This window comes from Eschrichtius robustus, chromosome 10 (assembly GCF_028021215.1).
Source record: "Eschrichtius robustus isolate mEscRob2 chromosome 10, mEscRob2.pri, whole genome shotgun sequence".
Taxonomy (NCBI): domain Eukaryota; kingdom Metazoa; phylum Chordata; class Mammalia; order Artiodactyla; family Eschrichtiidae; genus Eschrichtius; species Eschrichtius robustus.
Window position 1 is genome coordinate 98,257,487 of NC_090833.1, and position 18,936 is coordinate 98,276,422.

Here is an 18,936-nt window from a genome sequence, read left to right on the forward strand (position 1 = left end):
AAATGAGGGGCAGGCACCCAGAAGGCAAATGAAGAGAGGAATTCAAGGAGGAGGAGTGTTCAGGATTTATGTCTCTGATCTTCAGAGGCAACGAGTTTAATAGGGACTGGTGCCCACTGGTTATGAGGCAGTATCACGGCGTCACTGGTAAGCGGAGCAAGAACGGTCTCGGTGAGATGAGTGGGACTAGAGCTGTGAGGTGGAGATGAGTGGGAGTGATGAAACGCGTTTACTCTGTTCCCTCTGGACGCTTATCTTAGATGGAGGTGAGCCAAGGCCGTAGTGAGGCCTAGGGAAAGATTTTGATGGGAGAGACTTGAGAATGGGGAGGTGGCAGATTGAAGGAGTGTAGAAATACGACAATTTCTGTAGCTAGCTTTGTAGAAAGGAAGGAGGATTGGGAGCTGCGGAACAGTAATTCCATTGTACCTGTAGTGGCTTGAGGCGACCTTGGGAGCCAGTCGGATTAATTTGCCATTATGTTACTTTATTAATTTTTCTTTTTTGTCAGATAAAATAACTAGATTTTATTTTTTCATTAAACTCATTTCCTGACTGTAAACACTGACATAGCTGTCTATTCATTTTTTTTTACCAGGTGTGCTGTAAAGCACATTGTGTGGAGCACCTTTGAATTTGTCCTGTCCTTTCAAGCTTCCACCTCCCCCCAAAATGCTCAGACAGGTACAAATAGTGAAACATGCCCTGTTCCAAAGCCCCGTTCATCCCTGCTCTGTCAGTAGTGCTTTTGCCTCAGGTGGCAGCATCTATATGTGCTCTATCCCAGCCATTTCAACTTTGCTCTTAGAATAAATTTGATAAATTTCTTCATGTATGAAGAAAACTCGGTGTACTTCAACAAATTTGAATAAAGCTCTCTATCTGAGGAATTTCACATATCAGAATACCTATGGAAGAGAGACTTCCAGGGATGGTATTTTTTAATTTTATTTTTATTTATTCATTTTTATTTTATATATTTCTTTATTTTAAATTGATATATAATTGGCATATAACTTGTGTAAGTTTAAGGTGAATGTGTTGATTTGATGTACTTATATATTGTAATATGATTACCACTGTAGCATTAGCTAACACCTCCATCAGGTCACACAATTATTGTTTCTTTTTTGTGGTGAGAACAAATTAGGAGATGGTACCTTTTTAATATCCACATTTTATTCATATGTTAAGGTTGTTCAGCCTAACTTCACATTCCCATAGTCAAAATAAAATTTACAGAAAGGATTCTGCTTCACAGAATAATTAACCAGTTAGTTTTTTTTTGTTTTTTTGGTTTTTTTTAAATATTCTTTTTTTTTTTTTTTTTTTTTTAACTTTTTGGCCACACCTTGCAGCACATGGGATCTTAGTTCCCGGACCAGGGACCAAACCTGTGCCCCCTGCAGTGGAAGCAGAGTCTTAACCACTGGACCGCCAGGGAAGTCCCAACCAGTTAGTTTTTGAACTACTTATAAAAAATGAAATCTGTACATTTACAAAAGTTTCATTAAAATAATAGTGTCTGTGGACTAAAGAAAATCTGGCTTTGAGTTTTGTGATTGGCTGACCCCTTCCCAGTCATGCTTTTGGGCAGGTTCTCAGTGTCTCTTCCATCTGAAGTGCGTGGTATTTGATAGAGCCAGATCACTTTCTAGCTACTGTTCATCATACCCATTGCCAAATGGTAGAACTAGCGGGTTGACGCCCAGCAACCACTTGGACTGCTTCTGTCTTGTTTGAGTAGATGTATGACTTCTTTGAATGAGGCTCTATCATTCTGAGCACCAAGGTAACCTATAAAGGGTCATGAATTTTGCATTATACCTAAGTCATTTGAACTTGAAATTTGTGTGAACCAGAACATCTCATAAAAGACTTCAGGCTTGAAGATTACAGAATCAGAACTGTGATTCTGTTAATTCAACAGAAAATATTTATGAATGTATTTCAATAATATGGTAAGATTTAAAGATATTACTGCATATTTATGTGATGAAACCCTGTACTATCATTACATTTTCTAGAATAACGAAGAATGAAATGCTTATTTAGTTAAAAGTAAAAGGGATACAAAAGTCTATAGACGATATTCCATTTAAAATTATATTCACAGAAAAAAATGTAAAATAAATTGCATAGTAAGGTAACACTCTTACTGAAGAAGCATAAAATCTTTCTTTCTATTTCAGCTAATCTTCCAGTGCCAACCATTGCAGCAATGGATGGACTCGCTTTAGGTGGTGGACTTGAACTGGCTTTAGCATGTGATATAAGAGTAGCAGGTGAGAATTAATCCTATATAAAAACATAACTTTTTAAAAATGAGGTTTGTGCTTACTCTTCAGATCGTTCCAAATATTTTATTTTTTTCCTGTTGTTGAATAGAACATGTAGAAGAAATCACCTGTTGGCTTAATGAAGTATTTAAAATTCCCAGTTATGAAAACAGTCTTTTACAGTATCTTGTTCAGTCTTAGCAGGAGGAAAGGAGAACAGGAATTGGGTCAGACAGAACTGCATTTGGATCTTAGGTCCTGCCCTTTTTAGATCAGTTTCCTCCTCTGAAATGGGGGAAATGACGGTTACTGTTGTGAAGATTAAATGAGTTCGTGTACAGCATATGACTAGTCCAAGCACATAATTATTGTTAGCTATAGTAGTAATAACTTAATCTCTTTGAGGCTCACTTTCTTCCTGCATGGTTTTCTGAAGACTGGATGAAGTGTTTATGAAAATAATGAAGGAAACAATTAGTGCTAACCACGTGCTGAGTATTGACTTGGTGTTCAGCTAATACTTGACACATATTAGCTCACTTAATCTGCCTAACAGCCCTGTGAGATAGGTACATATTGTGGTGCTTGAGGAAGCTAGTGCAGAGACAGGTGAAGAAAATAGACCCAGATCCATGATGAGCTGGGTTTGAACCCAGGCAGTCTGGCCTCACGGCTCTCACTTCTGTTATCCTGCCAGCGTACTGCATGCTGCCAGTGCTGTCCTCAACACTCTCTTCTGTATGGTCACAGTGCTGTCTGTATCCTTGTCCCTTACAGGGGTGACATACAGGGGCTCTGGGATCAAGGGCTGGGCGAAGTAGGCAGCAAATATTTGTCACGGTTCTTCCCCTGGTTCCCACTGTCTCTTCTGATGGAGCTGCCTGTTAAATGTAGAGTCAATATAATTATGTTTTTACTAATTTTATGGTAACTGGCTCTTGGAATTTACAGTTGCTAATCCATGTGTACTTTTCCCCCTTTTCACTTTATGTTAGATCTCTGTTTTCTTGACTGAGATTATTGGGTTTTAAACTGAAAAGCCAAGTTACACGTAATCCATTTCTGAAAGAATGCAAGTTCTGGGAATCAGGATATGGGAAGTAGTCCAAGTACATTTGGATATGCAAATAAAGAAATAATTAAGATGTTTTAAAGTAGCCGTGAAAACAAACATGGAAAGAGGAACCCTGTCCAGCTGTCAGAACAGCAAAGCCATTTGTCAGAAGTAACTAGAGATTTGGTCTTGAAAAGTTGCCATATCTGATATGATATATTAAGCTGTTTGATCTGGAGGACTGTTCAGGCAGCTAAAGAATTCATACTTGTCAGACACAGCCTCTCTCCTCATCCTGAAGAATTAATGAGATCTAAGCCTTCAAACATGACTTGGCAGTATCAGGTCAAATTATGTAGTCACAACCCTGGTCTTTCTGCATCAAAAATTAATTCTCTGCCAAGCAGTTTTTAACAGAAAATGTCGTGTGAATCTCTTAGTATATATCATTTAGAATGTTTACTTATTTCCATAACTGAATGCCTTCTGAAGTGATTTTTAAAAAGATTTGTGACACAAATTTAATTAGTAAACAGAATATTTGTAGCTTATTTTCCTAACTTTTTCAGGTCATCATATTTGAATTTGATGATGTGGATGTTACTTAATTTTCTTCTTTCCTTTTTAGCTTCTTCTGCAAAAATGGGCCTGGTTGAAACAAAGTTGGCAATTATTCCTGGTGGAGGTATGAATTGTTCATGCCCATCTTGATTTGTTCCTCAAAACAGAGCATAGGGCAAAAAGATGTTAGTTGAAAAGGCAACATTTTGGGTAAAGAGACTCATGCTGTGATGTTTGCTTCTGTAGCAGAGTCCTTATTCAAAATGCATTCTTCAGCTTCCGTAGGTGTGAAGATTGCAGACGTGTTGCCTGTTGCTCTCTTTTTGTGCTGTGTCCTGTGCTTTTCTGTTAGATTTCTGAACTTTGAAATTATTGCATCAGTCACATTATTCTTGAAGGATAGCACCGATATTTTGAAACTTTTATGTGAGTATGTAAATGTGTGCGCCCTCAGAGAGCTTTATACACACAGTCAGACCCCAGTGGAGGAGGGGGCAGGGCTTCCCAGGCTTCGTGCCAGCTTACTTGTGTTTCTCTGCAGCTGGACAAAGGTTAGGGTCGGTGGGTAGCCTGAATTTGGAGCTGAGGAGGTGTTGTTTCTTCTGTTACTACAAGAGAGGTGAGCAGCTTCTGTTGGAAGACTCATTTAAGAAAGTACTTTTCCACCATTGATAATGAAATCTGCATCACCAGATAAATGTGAAATTTTTGTTCTTTCGTCTGATGCAGAGAATTTGGAGACATTCGCATTCTGTGAAGTCGTTCTTTCAAAAAGTTGACTTCACCTGAGGATGTGCACATTGATAACTTATTAGTTTATGAATGAAATAACAGTAATAATGTAAAAATTAAAGGCAGTGTTCAAACACTTCCTTTGTACCTAAGTTAAAATTATATGTTTAACCTTATCATTATAAGAATATTTGTCCTGGTTAAGGTGTATAGGTAGAGATTAAAACATAATTCAGTGAAACTGAAGACTACCCAGATCAATATATAAGACTCACTGAGTTTTCTACTTTGGTAATCCGCAAAAATAATATTCTTGTAGGTAAAAGCATTTACTGTCTACCTGTTTTACCATGCCAGTCTCTTTTAACAGTGACTCATGAAAACGCTAAAAGGATTTATAAGAAAATAGACCCAATTGAAAAGAATTATCAGATAAAAATATGTGAAATAATACAAGGTTTAGAAAAAGGATGATATGACATGTTTCTGAAATTCTTTTAAAGAAGTAAGCATTTATTCAAAATTAGGATATGACTGAGCCCAGATAGATAGTGACTGTAATTGAATGGTGGGTCCCCTGAGAGATATGTCAATCTGGAACCTATGAATGTGACCTTATTTGGAAAAGGGGTCTTTGCAGATGTAATTAACTTAAGGATCTTGAGATGAGATCATCCTGGATTATCTGAATGAACCTCAGATTCAGTGAAAAGTATCTTTATAAGAAGAGGGGAAGATTCAAAAAAAAGAAAAAAACAAAGAGAAGAAGGTCTTGTGAAGACAAAGACAGCAGAGATTGGAGAGATGCATTTGCAAGTCAAGGAAGAAAAAGGATTGCTGGCAGCCATCAGAAGCTAGGGGATTCTTCCTCAGAGCCTCCAGGAGGAACCAACCCTGCCAACATCTTAATTTTGGACTTCTGGCCTCCAGAACTATGAGAGAATAAATTTCTGTTGTTGTAAGCCACCAAGTTTGGTAATTTTGTTACAGCAGCCATAGGAAACTAATACAGTGGTTTTTAATGTTTAAGTAATTTTTTTGGAAAGGGAATTAGTAGGTGGCAGAGATAGGGGATGGAAGGAAAATGAACTTGATAATTTGAATATTTACCAAGTCCCGGATATGAAATGTTTTGTATTAAAACCACCAGAAGATAATACTGTTGTGTGAGAGTATAGTTGGGTTTGATTAGATGCAAAAAGCGTAATTGATTATACTAAGAAATGAAGGTGGTAGCTTTAGCTCCTTCCGTCTTCCCTTGGGAGCTGCCTGTGTCATATTAGGTCTAGAAATTAGCATTTTCTTCCCAGTGTACTTAAGTTCTCTGGGGTCCTTAACAAATTTATTTGTTATAAAACTCAGAATGCTTTAACATTTTCCATTTGTTTATAAAGGATAGTTTTCTGTCTTTTTGTTTTCTTCCCTTTTTTTCTAAGTGAGTCTGAAGGAATATTAGTTGCTCCTTTAATATAATGAAGCTTTCAAGTTTATAGCTCATAGTGCATGTAATTATGTAGTACTGAATTTTTTATTGAAAATGAATCTAATTTTGTATAAGGCCACATACTCACATTTAGATAATAAGAGGTACATGCACAATTTTTGCTTCAGTCTTATATTAGCATTATGGCTATTAAAATACCCCAAGTAAAGCCTGTTTTTTTTTGTTGTTGTTGTTGTTTTTAATAATAGCAGAACAGTTTGTTTTAAGTAAGGATTTTTTTTTTTTAAGTATATCTAAAGGAGCTATTTCTGAAAATTTTATGGAGAAAATCCTCTTCTGTCCTATGCATAGAAGAAGTTTTTTAATCCGCAGATATTTTCTCCAATTTCATTTCTCTCCTCCCCTTTCTCTTAGATCAGGGGTCCTTAACCCCCGGGCCATGAACCGTCACTGGTCCATGGCCTGTTAGGAAGCAGGCCATACAGCAGGAGGTGAACAGCGGGGCAACCCAGCGAAGCTTCATCTGTATTTATTTACAGCCACTCCCCATTGCTCGCATACCGCCTCAGCGACGGCATTAGATTCTCATAGGAGTGCAGACCCTTCTATGAACTGCACATGTGAGGGATCTAGGTTGTACACTCCTTATGAGAATCTAATGCCTGATGATGTGAGGTGGAGCTGAGGTGGTGACGCTAGCGCTGGGGAGCGGCTGCAAATATAGATCATCATTAGCAGAGAGGTTTGCCTGCACAGAGACCATAATAAATCAGTTGCTTGCAGACTCATATCAAAACCCTATCAGTGAGTGGCAAGTGACAATTAAGCTGCATCTGGTAGCAGGCTTTATAGTGGCAAGTGAGTTGATGTACTTCAGCTGTATCTGGTGGCAGGCTTGAAGTCGAATCCGATACTTATTTTAGTCTGTGTGTGGCCCGCCCATTATTTTATTTACCACTTCCGTCTGCGCCTCTTTCCCACACTGCGCACTCGTCTCAGTCACACGTAAGCCCACAAGCTAACCCTAGCCAAAATGAGTAAAAAACAAACATCACTGGAGAGCTGCTTTGAAAAGGGGGAGAAACCTAATGAGGAGACAGCCGAAGACTCTAAGACTGCCAACAAAAAGAAAGCTGCATTTAAAAGAAAATACCAAGAGTCCTACTTAAATTATGGGTTCATTGCAACAGGTGATTCACATTCTCCAAGCCCGCTTTGTATAATATGTGGTGACTGGCTATCCAGCAAAGCCATGAAACCTTCAAAACTGCTTCGCCACATGGAGACCAAGCACCCTGCATCAAAAGACAAGTCTTTGGAATTTTTCAAAAGAAAAAAAAATGTGAACACGAAGGACAGAAGCAATTATTGAAGGCCGCAACTTCATCAAATGTGTCTGCTCTGAGAGCATCATTCTTAGTGGCTAACTGCATTGCTAAAGCTAAGAAGCCCTTTACTATTGGTGAAGAGTTGATCCTGCCTGCTGCTAAGGACATTTGTCGTGAACTTTTAGGAGAGGCTGCAGTTCAGAAGGTGGCACATGTTCCTCTTTCGGCTAGCACCATAACTAGATGAATTGATGAAATAGCAGAGGATACTGAGGCACAATAGTTAGAGAGGATTAATGAGTCACCGTGGTACACAATCCAGGTTGACGAGTCTACTGATGTTGACAACAAGGCAACGATGCTTGTTTTTATGCGATATATTTTTCAGGAGGATGTGCATGAGGATATGTTATGTGCACTTTTGTTGCCAACCAACACCGCAGCTGCAGAACTATGTCTCTGAATGATTACATATCAGGAAAACTGAATTGGTCATTTTGTGTTGGTATATGCACGGATGGAGTGGCTGCCATGACTGGACGGCTTTCTGGTTTCACTACTCTACTCGGGTCAAAGAGGTCACTTCTGAATGTGAGTCTACGCACTGTGTCATCCATAGAGAAATGCTGGCTAGCCAAAAAATGTCACCTGAAGTTAACAGTGTTTTGCAGGATGTGATTAAAATTATCAACCACATTAAAGTACGTGCCCTTAACTCACGTCTGTTCAAGCAGCTCTGTGAGGAGATGGGCGCAGAGCACACACGTCTTCTCTTGTACACAGAAGTGAGATGGCTTTCTGAAGGTAGATCACTGGCCAGAGTTTCTGAGTTACGAGAGCCGCTCCAGAGATTTCTTTTAGGAAAACAGTCACCACTGGCAGCGCATTTCAGTGACACAGAATGGGTCGCAAAACTTGCTTACTTGTGTGACATATTCAACCTGCTCAACGAACTCACTCTGTCACTTCAGGGGAGAACGACAACGGTGTTCAAGTCGGCAGATAAAGTGGCTGCATTCAAAGCCGAACTGGAATTATGGGGGCAACGAGTGCACATTGGAATTTTTGACGTGTTTCATACATTAGCAGAGATTTTGGAAGAGACTGAGCCAGGGCCTTCTTTCTCCCAGCTGGTGCGTGATCACCTATCTCACCTTTCGGAAGAGTTTGAGCATTACTTCCCAACCACAGAAGACCCCCGAACTGGGAAGGAATAGATCTGCAACCCATTTGTGAACAAGCCAGGTGAATCGACTTTGTGCGTGCTAGAAGAGGATCAACTGCTTGAGTTCACAAATGACAGTGGCCTCAAAAGTATGTTTGAGACAACTTCAAATCTCCATACATTCTGGATTAAAGTCAAGGCGGAATATCCTGAGATTGCCACAAAAACACGGAAAACCCTGCTTCCATTTCCAACAACCTATCTTTGTGAAGCAGGGTTTTCTGCGGTGACAGCAACCAAAAAGAGATTACGGAGTAGATTGGGCATAGGCAACACATTTTGGGTGTCCCTGTCTCCCATCACCCCCAGATGGGACCATCTAGTGGCAGGAAAACAGGCTCAGGGCTCCCACTGATTCTGCATTATGGTGAGTTGTATAATTATTTCATTATATATTACAATGTAATAATAATAGAAATAAAGTGCACAATAAATGTAATGTACTTGAATCATCCTGAAACCATCCCCCCACCTCACCCTGGTCCATGGAAAAATTGTCTTCCACGAAACCAGTCCCTGGTGCCAAAAAGGTTGGGGACTGCTGTCTTAGGTGATCCTCATATGAAAATACTGCTAATTTTTTTCTTAAAACTGTTTTTAAATTGGTGAATTTGCTATGTCTAAAATGATCTCTGAGATGTCCTTTTTTTTTTTTTTTTTGACTGTAAACATTGCGGTTAAGTGTTATAAAGAGCTTACTATAATAGACGCAGTAGACTACACTGAATTTTTTTCTCCCTTCCTGGTGGTGCCTAACTTGCTTCCTGTCGTAGATGCTCATTGAGCAGCCAGGTGCTCGTGACCCTCATCAGTGAGCCTTTCTTCACTGTCAGTGGTCCCAGCCTTTCATCTGTTTCAGACAAGGGTGGTTGCGAATAGAAGATGGGTAGAATGTAAGTGGGGAGAATTCAAATACAGGGAGAGTATTGTGGAAAGAAATAATGCTTTGCTTTCCTTTTTAATACTATGGATGAAATAAATATTTTGGGGGAAAATGTGTGAACTCCATCCAGTCTAGAAGACATATGAAAATAAGTCTAACAAAGAATGCTCTTCTAAGTTATTACAGGCTCATGGTTCCATATGTTAATCCAAGTGAAACTATCTCCCCACTTGGATTTACTGTATGTTTGATCAGCCACAAAAGAGTTAACCTGATGCTCTTAGTTGTCATATTATTATCACTTCTGCACTTTTGTGATAACAGTTTACTGGGAAACTGTAATCAAAACCTGGCATTTAGTTTTCTTTCTTTCTTTTTTTTTTTTTTTTTTTTTTTACTTGAACTTGAGTCTGAATAACAATGTGATTATTTTTAGGGTATATTTTGTAAATTTTCTTAAAATAAAACAAGTTAAATTATAAAGCGATTGTTTTGCAGATATAGTAATAGTCCTAATGAGCATATTAATGGACCATTACTATAATGCAAGTTTTAGATTAGTGTTCTAAATTTCAGTTTTTACTTGATCATTAAAATTACATAGTTAATGAAAAGTAAGATGTGAAGGAAGGTGGAAACATACTAAAGCCAAATTGAACTTCTTTAAATTGTATTATATCAGATATAATAAAAATGGAATGTAATTGACTGTCATATACTTAAACCAGTACTTTTATTTGTAATATATATATATATATTTAAGTATAGACAGATATTATAAAATACGATGTTAATGATTTAAAACCAGTTTAAAAATCCTTAATATTGTTACCCTAGGATCTTCCTGTAATATTCTTAAATTATATTAAGGATTTTTATACACTAAATAGCCCTACTCTGTTCTTTATTATTTTCACCTTTAAGAAAACAGCTAAACTTCCTATCTTCTTCCCAACTGAGAGAACGCTCCAGTACTAGAAAATAAACTTCTCTTTTGGAAATAGCTCCCCAAACAATACCACCCTTTAACACATTTATAAGAATGCAGTAAAACAAGTTCAGAGGATTAGAATTCTGTTATTTGACAGTTTAGGAAATTTCTGGAAGTTTGCACAGAAAATGGTGGCAGATTCTTTTATTCCTGGCCTCTGTTTCTTACATCTTCTACTAGAGGATTTGGGGTATATGTCAAGAAACCTTATTATATCTAAGAAAACTGTTAAGGCTTCTTGCTTGGGTATACATCACTGTGGACAAGATGTCCATTGCTCTGTGGTTCTCTTTCATTCTCTCTAGCTTTTTATTTCGGAAATATTCAAACTTTAGGAAATGTGAAAGGCAGTAAAAGGAAACTCTTTATACCCTTTGCCAAGATCTGTCCCCCCACCCCATGCCCCTCTCCTTCCACTCTCCACCTCCCTCTCTCATATGCACATCCATTGTGTTCTTGCCAAACCATTTCAAAATAACCAGGTGAACCTTTAAATATTTCAGTATGCTTTTCATAAGAATAAGAAAGGACTCATATAACCACAACACTGTTATAACACCTAACATACTAACATTATTATTAATATTCGGATTACCTCAGGTTCAGAATGTTGTTTGTAGTGGTCTTTTTGTTTTGCTTTTCCAATTCAGGATTCATTTAAATGCCACACATTGCAATTTTGTTTGTTTGTTGTTTTAATCTCAGTAAGTTTTCCATCTCTTTTTGTTGTTTTTTTTTTTAACACTAATCTTTTTTAAAAGAAGTCAAGCAAATTATTTAAGTTTGCTCATTCTGGATTTGACTGAGTTATTTCCTCACGTTTAGGTTTATGATAAAAAATTTTTGCCAAGAATGCTAAATGGGCCATGCTCTATATTTTCTTTTCTTTTCATTTGATGGCACTTAAAGTTAGGTTGTCCCATTTTGGGTGACAATAACTTTGATCACTTGGTTAAGGTGGTGACTAACTGTGGGTATACTTTTAGCATTCTCTTCTTGGAAAGTTTTCAGGAAAAGAATCTTTAATAATTATCATTGGTATTGACTATTTCCCAAATTAAAAAAGAAAGGAAGAAAGAAAAATGAGTTTTTTATGAAAAAAAAAAAAGGAAGGAAGGAAATGAGAGCACTCAGGTTTCACAGGACCAGAATGAGAGTCCCCAGTCTTGTCTTTTTCTCCTCCCCAGGGTGAGGGGTTTGGGGCATCACTGCATGTCTCACTGTAGGCTGTGTTTAGCAATAAGGCAGTCTCTTGGCATGGTGTCCAGGAACTCTATTTTAAGGTGCATCTATGAAGTAATGACAGATTTTTAAATCCAGTGTGTGTGTTGTCCTGAACACAGTTGTCATTGTGGAAAGTTTTGTTTATAACTTTTGTTGAAATCTTCCTAGAACATACATCAGAATCTGAGCTTATTCTTTTGAATATCTTCAGCAGTGACTCATCTTGATCCTGTGAGGGTGAATTTGATTTTCATAAATAGCAAGAGACCTTTCGGTGCCAAATCTGATTAATAAGGTCATACTATTTCAGGAAGAAGAAAAGTATAACAATAAAAATAAGACTGCTTTTCTTAAGAGGCTTATATAATGTCAAACATTTACCAGTGTTGTGAGCAATGGATAGCACTGCTGGATTTAATGGACTGATTCCTAAGTGACCTGTAAAGGCCAGCACTCGTTCTGCTCTCTGAAGTCTGGTACATTTACGAACACACCTCATACATTGTGCGGTCTCATTTCTTTGTACTTTTAAAATGTATTCAGTGACCACTTTACTTTTTTCTAATTAGGGGGTTTTGGAAGTTATTTGTCGACAGGACGTATTGTTAGTTGTTGTAGAGGAAACAGATAGATATATCAATAGATGTAGATACAGGTATAGATATAGATGACTCAGCAGTGTTCCTTTAAAATGCCCATCTAAAATCTGGTAGGAGAGATTAAACGTGTACAAGTATCATAACTGCTCTATTATAAAGTTGTTGGAATCAAACATGAATAAAGCAGTTGAAACTGGGAATTGTGAGTTTGAGAAAATAGTGTGGATTCTGTCAGCTATAAGCCTCAGTTTATAAGGCATGTAACGTGGGTCCCCAGCACTTCTCTAACCTTCTCTCCTATTGCTGCCCCCTTTGCTCGCACGCTGGGTTCCAGGTATATTTATTCACTTAATTTGCAAATACTTGTTGACCCATGCCCTGGTGTAGACACTGGGTATATAGTCGTAAACAAACATGGAAAGATCACTGGGGACTCTGGGGATGGCCAATCACATGACATGATGCCTGACACTAGACAGATGTGATTGATAGCAGTTTCTTAGTCACATGTACTCACAGCTCAGGGGAAGCCACCACATGGCACACAGGACCACATGGAGGTTGTGCTTGGGAACAGTGAAAAAACAAGAGTGTGGGAGGCAGGCTTTGTAGTGATGAGAGGGTGGTGTGCCCCCTGGTTCCTTAGGGAGGATGTGATTGGTTTTGTTTGAATAATTTCACAATCTGGCAGGAACCTGGAACCCTCTCCCCAGAAATAAGTAGGAACCATGCCTAGTCTTCCTGATGAGAGGAAGGTTGTTTGTCTAGGGGACTTAGTTCATTGGAGCAAAGTTGGGAGGAGAACTTGTAGTCAGGCCATTTGTGGTTCACCTGATATCCCTAGGTGTTAGCCAGCACATGATATTGGGACTTCAGAATTTTAGGCCTTACCCACATGAACAAATGGAAATATAGAAAGTTTCAGAATAGAGACAACAGAAGAAAGAGTGAGTGAGCTTTACGATTAATGAACAGGAGTTGCTCAATCTAAGTAACAGAGAAACAAACAAACAAAAAACCTGAATAAATGAACTGAACCTCAGGGACCTATAGGACAATACTGAAATGTTTAATATTTGTGTCACAAGAGTCTCAGAAGGAAAGGAGAAAGAGTGTGGTTCAGAAAAAAAATATTTGAAGAAATAGTGGCTGAAGATTTCACAAATTTGGTGAAAGACATAAACTAAGGGTTTAAGAAACTAGTGAACCCAAACAAGATAAATCCAGGACCAGACACGTCATAATCAAAATGCTTAAAACTAAAGACCAAATACTACTACTAATAATAATGATAATTAAAGCCAGAGGAAAATAACATTATTTATAGGAAAACAATGATTTGAGTGATTAGATTCCTTATCAGAAACACTGGATTCCAGAAATAAGTGGAATGGCATTTCTAAATTGCTAAAAGGAAAGAACTGTCAACCCAGAATTCTGTATCAAGATAAAGTGTCCTTTAGGAATGAAGGTGAAGTAAGGATATTCTCAGATTAAGGAAAACTAAGAGAATTTATGGCCTGCAGACCCAGTGTGGTATTGGGGAAAAGATAGACACTTTGATCTGTGGAACACAACAGAATCCAGAAATAGACCTGTGCAAGTATGGCTGGTTGATAATTGATAATTCACACAAGCAGTTCAGTGGAGAAAGTATGGTGGTGGAAAAGTTGGATATCCATATGCAAAAGAAAAGAGAAAAAAAAACCCACTTCAACCTAAATCTCACAGTTTGTACAAAATGAACTCAAAATCATAAATGTAAATGTAAATGTAAAATATAAAACGGTACAAATCTTTGAAGCTTCATGAAGCCAGAGACTGTCTCTCTCATTCCCACAGTTTGAGACCACAGGTCCGGTAGTCATCCATCGAGTATTACTAAATGTGTAAATTATAGTTGTCCCTTGGTATCAAGGGGGATTGGTTCCAGAACCCCCTGCGGATACCAAAATCCATGGATGCTCAAAATGGCATAGTACACCTTATAAAATGGTGTAGTATTTGCATATAACCTATGCACATCCTTCCATATATTTTAAATTGTCTCTAGATTACCTATAATACCTAATACAATGTAAATGCTAAGTAAATAGTTATAAATACAATGTAAGGGCTATGTAAAGACAGTTGGCCCTTGAATAACATGGATTTGAACTGCACGGGTCCACTTATATGCAGATATTTTTCAATAAATATACAGTTGGCCCTCTGTATTCGTGGGTTTTGCATCCATGGATTCAACAACTATGTATGGAAATTTCTGCCCGAAGTTGGTTGAATCCGAGGATGTGAAACCCACGGATACAGAGGGCCAACTGTATTCATTGTACTATGCCATTTTATATAAGGAACTTGAGCATCTGCAGATTTTGGTGTATGTGAGAGCTCCTGGAACCAATACATCCTGCATACCAAGGGATGACTATAGTTGGCAGCATGAGGCAAATTCAAGTCTTGCTCTTTGGAACTTTCTGGGATTTGTTTTTTCCGAATACTTTTGGTTGGAGAAGGTTGGATGAATCCGTGGATTTGGAGGGCCCGTTGTACTGCTCCTGGAGGAGATAGAATGAAATTAACTTCAAAGATGGGTTACACAAAGTAAATTAGAGATTAACTATTACAGGAGTATTTTGTTTACTTGTACTGCATGCTTTTCTTCATTAAAATTCACCTTATTGCTTTATATATCCAAATTGTATAAGTAATGGGATTGAATTAATCAGCGATTTTGACTGACCTCAGATTGATGTCTATCGTTCTCATTTTTGTTTTTTTTCTTTTTTTTTTTTTTTTAATAACTAGTAACTTGGTATTTTAAGAAACCAGATTATTCATTTTGTGAGCAGCATGTTACTTTCCTGTTGTCCAGCTGTACTCAAGATAGCCTTATTTGCATACTACAAAATCTGCTCAGGGTCTTAATGGGGGTTCCTTTGTATGTAGCAAGTTGTTTTTCTTTTGCTGCTTTTGAGATTCTCTAAAGAGACTCCTAAAAAGGTCTTTTTAACTTTTGCCACTTTAATTATAATGTGTCTTAGTGTGAGTCTTTCTTGGTCTATCTTTATGAGAATTCTCTGGGCTTCCTGGACCTTGATGTCTTTTTTATCCTCCAGGTTAGGGACGGTTTTAGCCATTATTTTTTAAAACAAGTTTTCTGCCCTTTTTTCATTCTCTTCTTCTTCTGGGACCCCTATAATGGGAATATCAGTACACTTAATGTTGTCCCATAAGTCTCTTAAGCTTCACTCTTTTTCATTCTTCTTTTTGTTGCTTTGATTGGATGAGTTCCACTGTCTTGTCTGTGAGTTCCCTGATTCTTTTTTCTACTTCATCTAGCCTGTTGTTGAACCCCTCTATTGTACTTTTCAGTCCAGTTATTGTATTCTTTAACTTTGTCACTTTTGTTTGCACTGTCTTACATTTTCTGTCTCTTTGTGGGGATCCCTTTTTGTTCATGCATTCTTTTCCTGTCCTCAGTGAGCATTTTTATGACTGTTATTTTGAACTCTTTTTCATATAAATCACTTGTCTTTGTTTTGTTAAGGTTTTTTTCTGAGGTTTTATCTTGGCCTTTTTTTGGGAATATATTCCTATGTTTCTTTATTTTCCTTGATTCTCTGTGTTAGTTTTTATGCATTAGATAAAACAGCTAACTCTCCCAGTCTTGGAGATGAACCTTATTGTTCAGCCCTGCCCTAGCTCTTTATTGTCTGTCAAACCTTTGGTTTTGTGCAAGCATGTGGCTGTCAGTAGTTGAGGGTGTGCCAGGACCTGTCTGTGCCTCAGAGGGGAGGACCTCAGCATCTGGATTCAGGCTGATTGGAAGCCAGACCCTTAGGCAGCAGCTTTTAAGGTATGCAAACATATTTCTTTCGGGGGAAGACTGGGAGATGGGCATTTCTGGTTGTTCCCTCTACACTGACCCTTTGATGATAGCCAGTTAAGAAATGTTTCTTTGTTTGCTGTTGTCCTTTTCAACTGTTAACACAAGACCAGCTGGTCAGCACATCCAGACTATCAAGGGATATGTCCTCTAGGCAGCAGCTACAAAAGCTGGGGTGACGGATGTGCGCACAAGGTTCTTTCTCAGAGACAACAGCTACCTGGGGCAGGGCAGATGGAGGGTGGGAAGGTATGCAGCTTCCTTGTCTCTAGAGAAGATTGTAGTAGGCCCTTTGATGTGTGTTTAATTAGAAGCTGGCCCTCAGGGCCCAGCTATGAAGGCAAGCTAATTGGCTTCTTTCACAGAAATACTAGGCCTTTTATTCAGCTACCTCTCCATTGTGCCGTGGGGTGTATAGCTGGTTAAAAACTCTTTCTCTATTTGTTATAGTCTCGTGGGACCCGTGAACATAAGCTCCATTGGCCTCCAGAGCCTAGTGATCAAGGGGTATCTCCTGAGCAGCAAAAGTCAGGGTGCCAGATTTGTGTATACAAACTCATTTTTAGGAGATTCTGGTGACTTGGAGTGAGGCAGAGGGAGAGTGCAAAGATGGTGCCCAGTGGTCTCAGCTGTCTTTAGATAGTATTTCAGTAGGCCTCTAGATGTGTATCGAATTAGATGCTTGTTCCTTAAATCGGCCTCCTTCACAGAAAGACTGGGCACTTTTCAGGCAGCTGCTTCTGTGCTGGCTTTGGTAGGGGGTAGCCGGGTGAGTCTGTGCGAGACCAGAACTGCTTCTCAGTTTGCTGTAGCTGTCACTCTCGTTGATATGAGCCTGTTGACTTTCAAAGCTAGATATTTTGGTGTTTGATTTCTCAGGTGCTGGGCTTAAAAGTTGGTGTGCCTGATGTGGGATTCTAACACTTTGCTCCTCAGGGAGAAGCTTGGATTTTTGAGTTCCCTCCGGATTGTGTGTCACCGCACTGGGGGTAGGATTAATGGTGAGATTGTGCCTCAGCCTCTTCTACCTGTTTCAATGTGGGTTGTTTCCTAATTTGCCCAATGTGGAGGAATTAATTGCTCGGGTAGTTTTGGGCTATCAGAGGACATTGTTTCTTATTTAGCTGTAGATTTGGTGTGTCTATGGGAAGGGGTGGTTTCAGGATCCTCCTGTGTTGTCATCTTGAACTAGAACTCATTTGCATTATTTTGGTCGAACGACTGAAAGCATAATCAGAAAAGTTCTATACACCCAGAATGATTGTTGTTATTTTTCCATTCACTGAAATCTCCCCAAACTACTTCCAGGATCTATTACCCACAAAGATGAAATCAAACTTAGGAGTACCAGTCCTAAAAGGCATTTTGGCATGGGTATTTGAAAGGACCACCTTTCCTTTGAAACAGATTCACCAATGTTTATAGTTATTTGTTACTCGGAGATGTGCATCATCTGTCATGATTGTGGTTGAACTGAAAAACATCCTGTTAACATTCAGATTTCTTATCTTTGTTTGTAAAATTGGCTGCTATTAAATAAGCTTTTTGCATGTAGGATTACACTGCTAAACTAGGATGTGTTTTTACAATCACATGTCTCACTTTGCGCTTTTTTTTTTTTTTTTTTTTCATTTTACCGTGGCACTTTGTGAATATACCCTTTTGACCCTTTTGATGACTATTTATGGCAACCTTTAGTGGCATCCCTTTTGTTGATCCTATTACGTGTAGCCAATTGCCAGCAGCCAGGTTTGTTCTTTTCCTACTCTTTCTTCCCCTTCTACCTTCTGCTGTCTCTTTCCTGATATCTCACCATTAGAAAATCACCTACTCCTTCCACCATGCCTCCTCCAGTGGAGAAATCTTGAACTACCCCATCCCCAGAGCCCATGTCCCTTTGGGGAAGTCTTCTGTGAGAGGTGGTATAACCTCAGTCAATAAGAAAGTAATGGTATTACTTTAAAATTTAACTCCTGGAACATTTGAACACAAAAGTAATATTTCTATTTTTTTAAAAGGAAAACATATAATCACTAATAATGTATGATTAGAGATAAAAATAATAATGGGAAGCAGTTTGGGGCAGTTTCAAAGTTGAGTTAATCTTTTAGCAGTTGACAGATTTCTTAAAAGCAATTGCTTATGTTGTCTCATGTCACATAATTTTGATGAAAACAATAGGGAACTATTAGTCCCAATAAGTAATTATTATTAATGGTTTGTCGCCTGTCATTTCAGACTTTTAAAAGTGCACCTACCAACGTATTAATACAGATCTACGTAGATTTTTTTCCCCTAAAAATATGATCATATTATACATTTTGTTCTGTGACTTGCTATTTTTGATTTAATGGTATATTTTAGATAATCGCTCCTTCCTGTCTTATTTATAACTAGTACAGAGAAACTTCTGGTGTTTCACTATAAAGCGTTCTCCTGGCTTTAACTGAGATATGTATCCATAATCCTATGAAGGAAAGAAATGTCTTGACATATTGATAGTGTTGAATTTTTTGATACTTGAATTATTTAGATAGATTTTTTATTATAGAGAGATTCTAGTTTTCTTAGAATGAACTACTCTGGTAATGGTATATTATTCTTTCATGCTTAATGATTCTTCTGGATTGTATATACCTATATTGAAATGGTACTTTTTGCATCCATTTTTATAGAAGAGATTAGTTTGAAGTTTTGTTTTATATGTTACCTTGTGAGATTTTGGTAGCA

The 18,936-nt window shown here is 38.1% G+C and overlaps 1 protein-coding gene across 2 annotated transcripts in view; it reads left to right on the forward strand.

Annotated features, from left to right (window-relative positions):
- The window catches only part of AUH (AU RNA binding methylglutaconyl-CoA hydratase), a 161,700-nt gene that overhangs the window by 82,690 nt on the left and 60,074 nt on the right, over positions 1 to 18,936 (forward strand). For both annotated transcript variants that reach the window (XM_068553314.1, XM_068553315.1), the window contains 2 exons: positions 2,193 to 2,285; positions 3,962 to 4,018. In XM_068553314.1, coding sequence (XP_068409415.1) covers positions 2,193 to 2,285; positions 3,962 to 4,018 — 150 coding nt within the window. The remainder of the gene's footprint in view (positions 1 to 2,192; positions 2,286 to 3,961; positions 4,019 to 18,936) is intronic.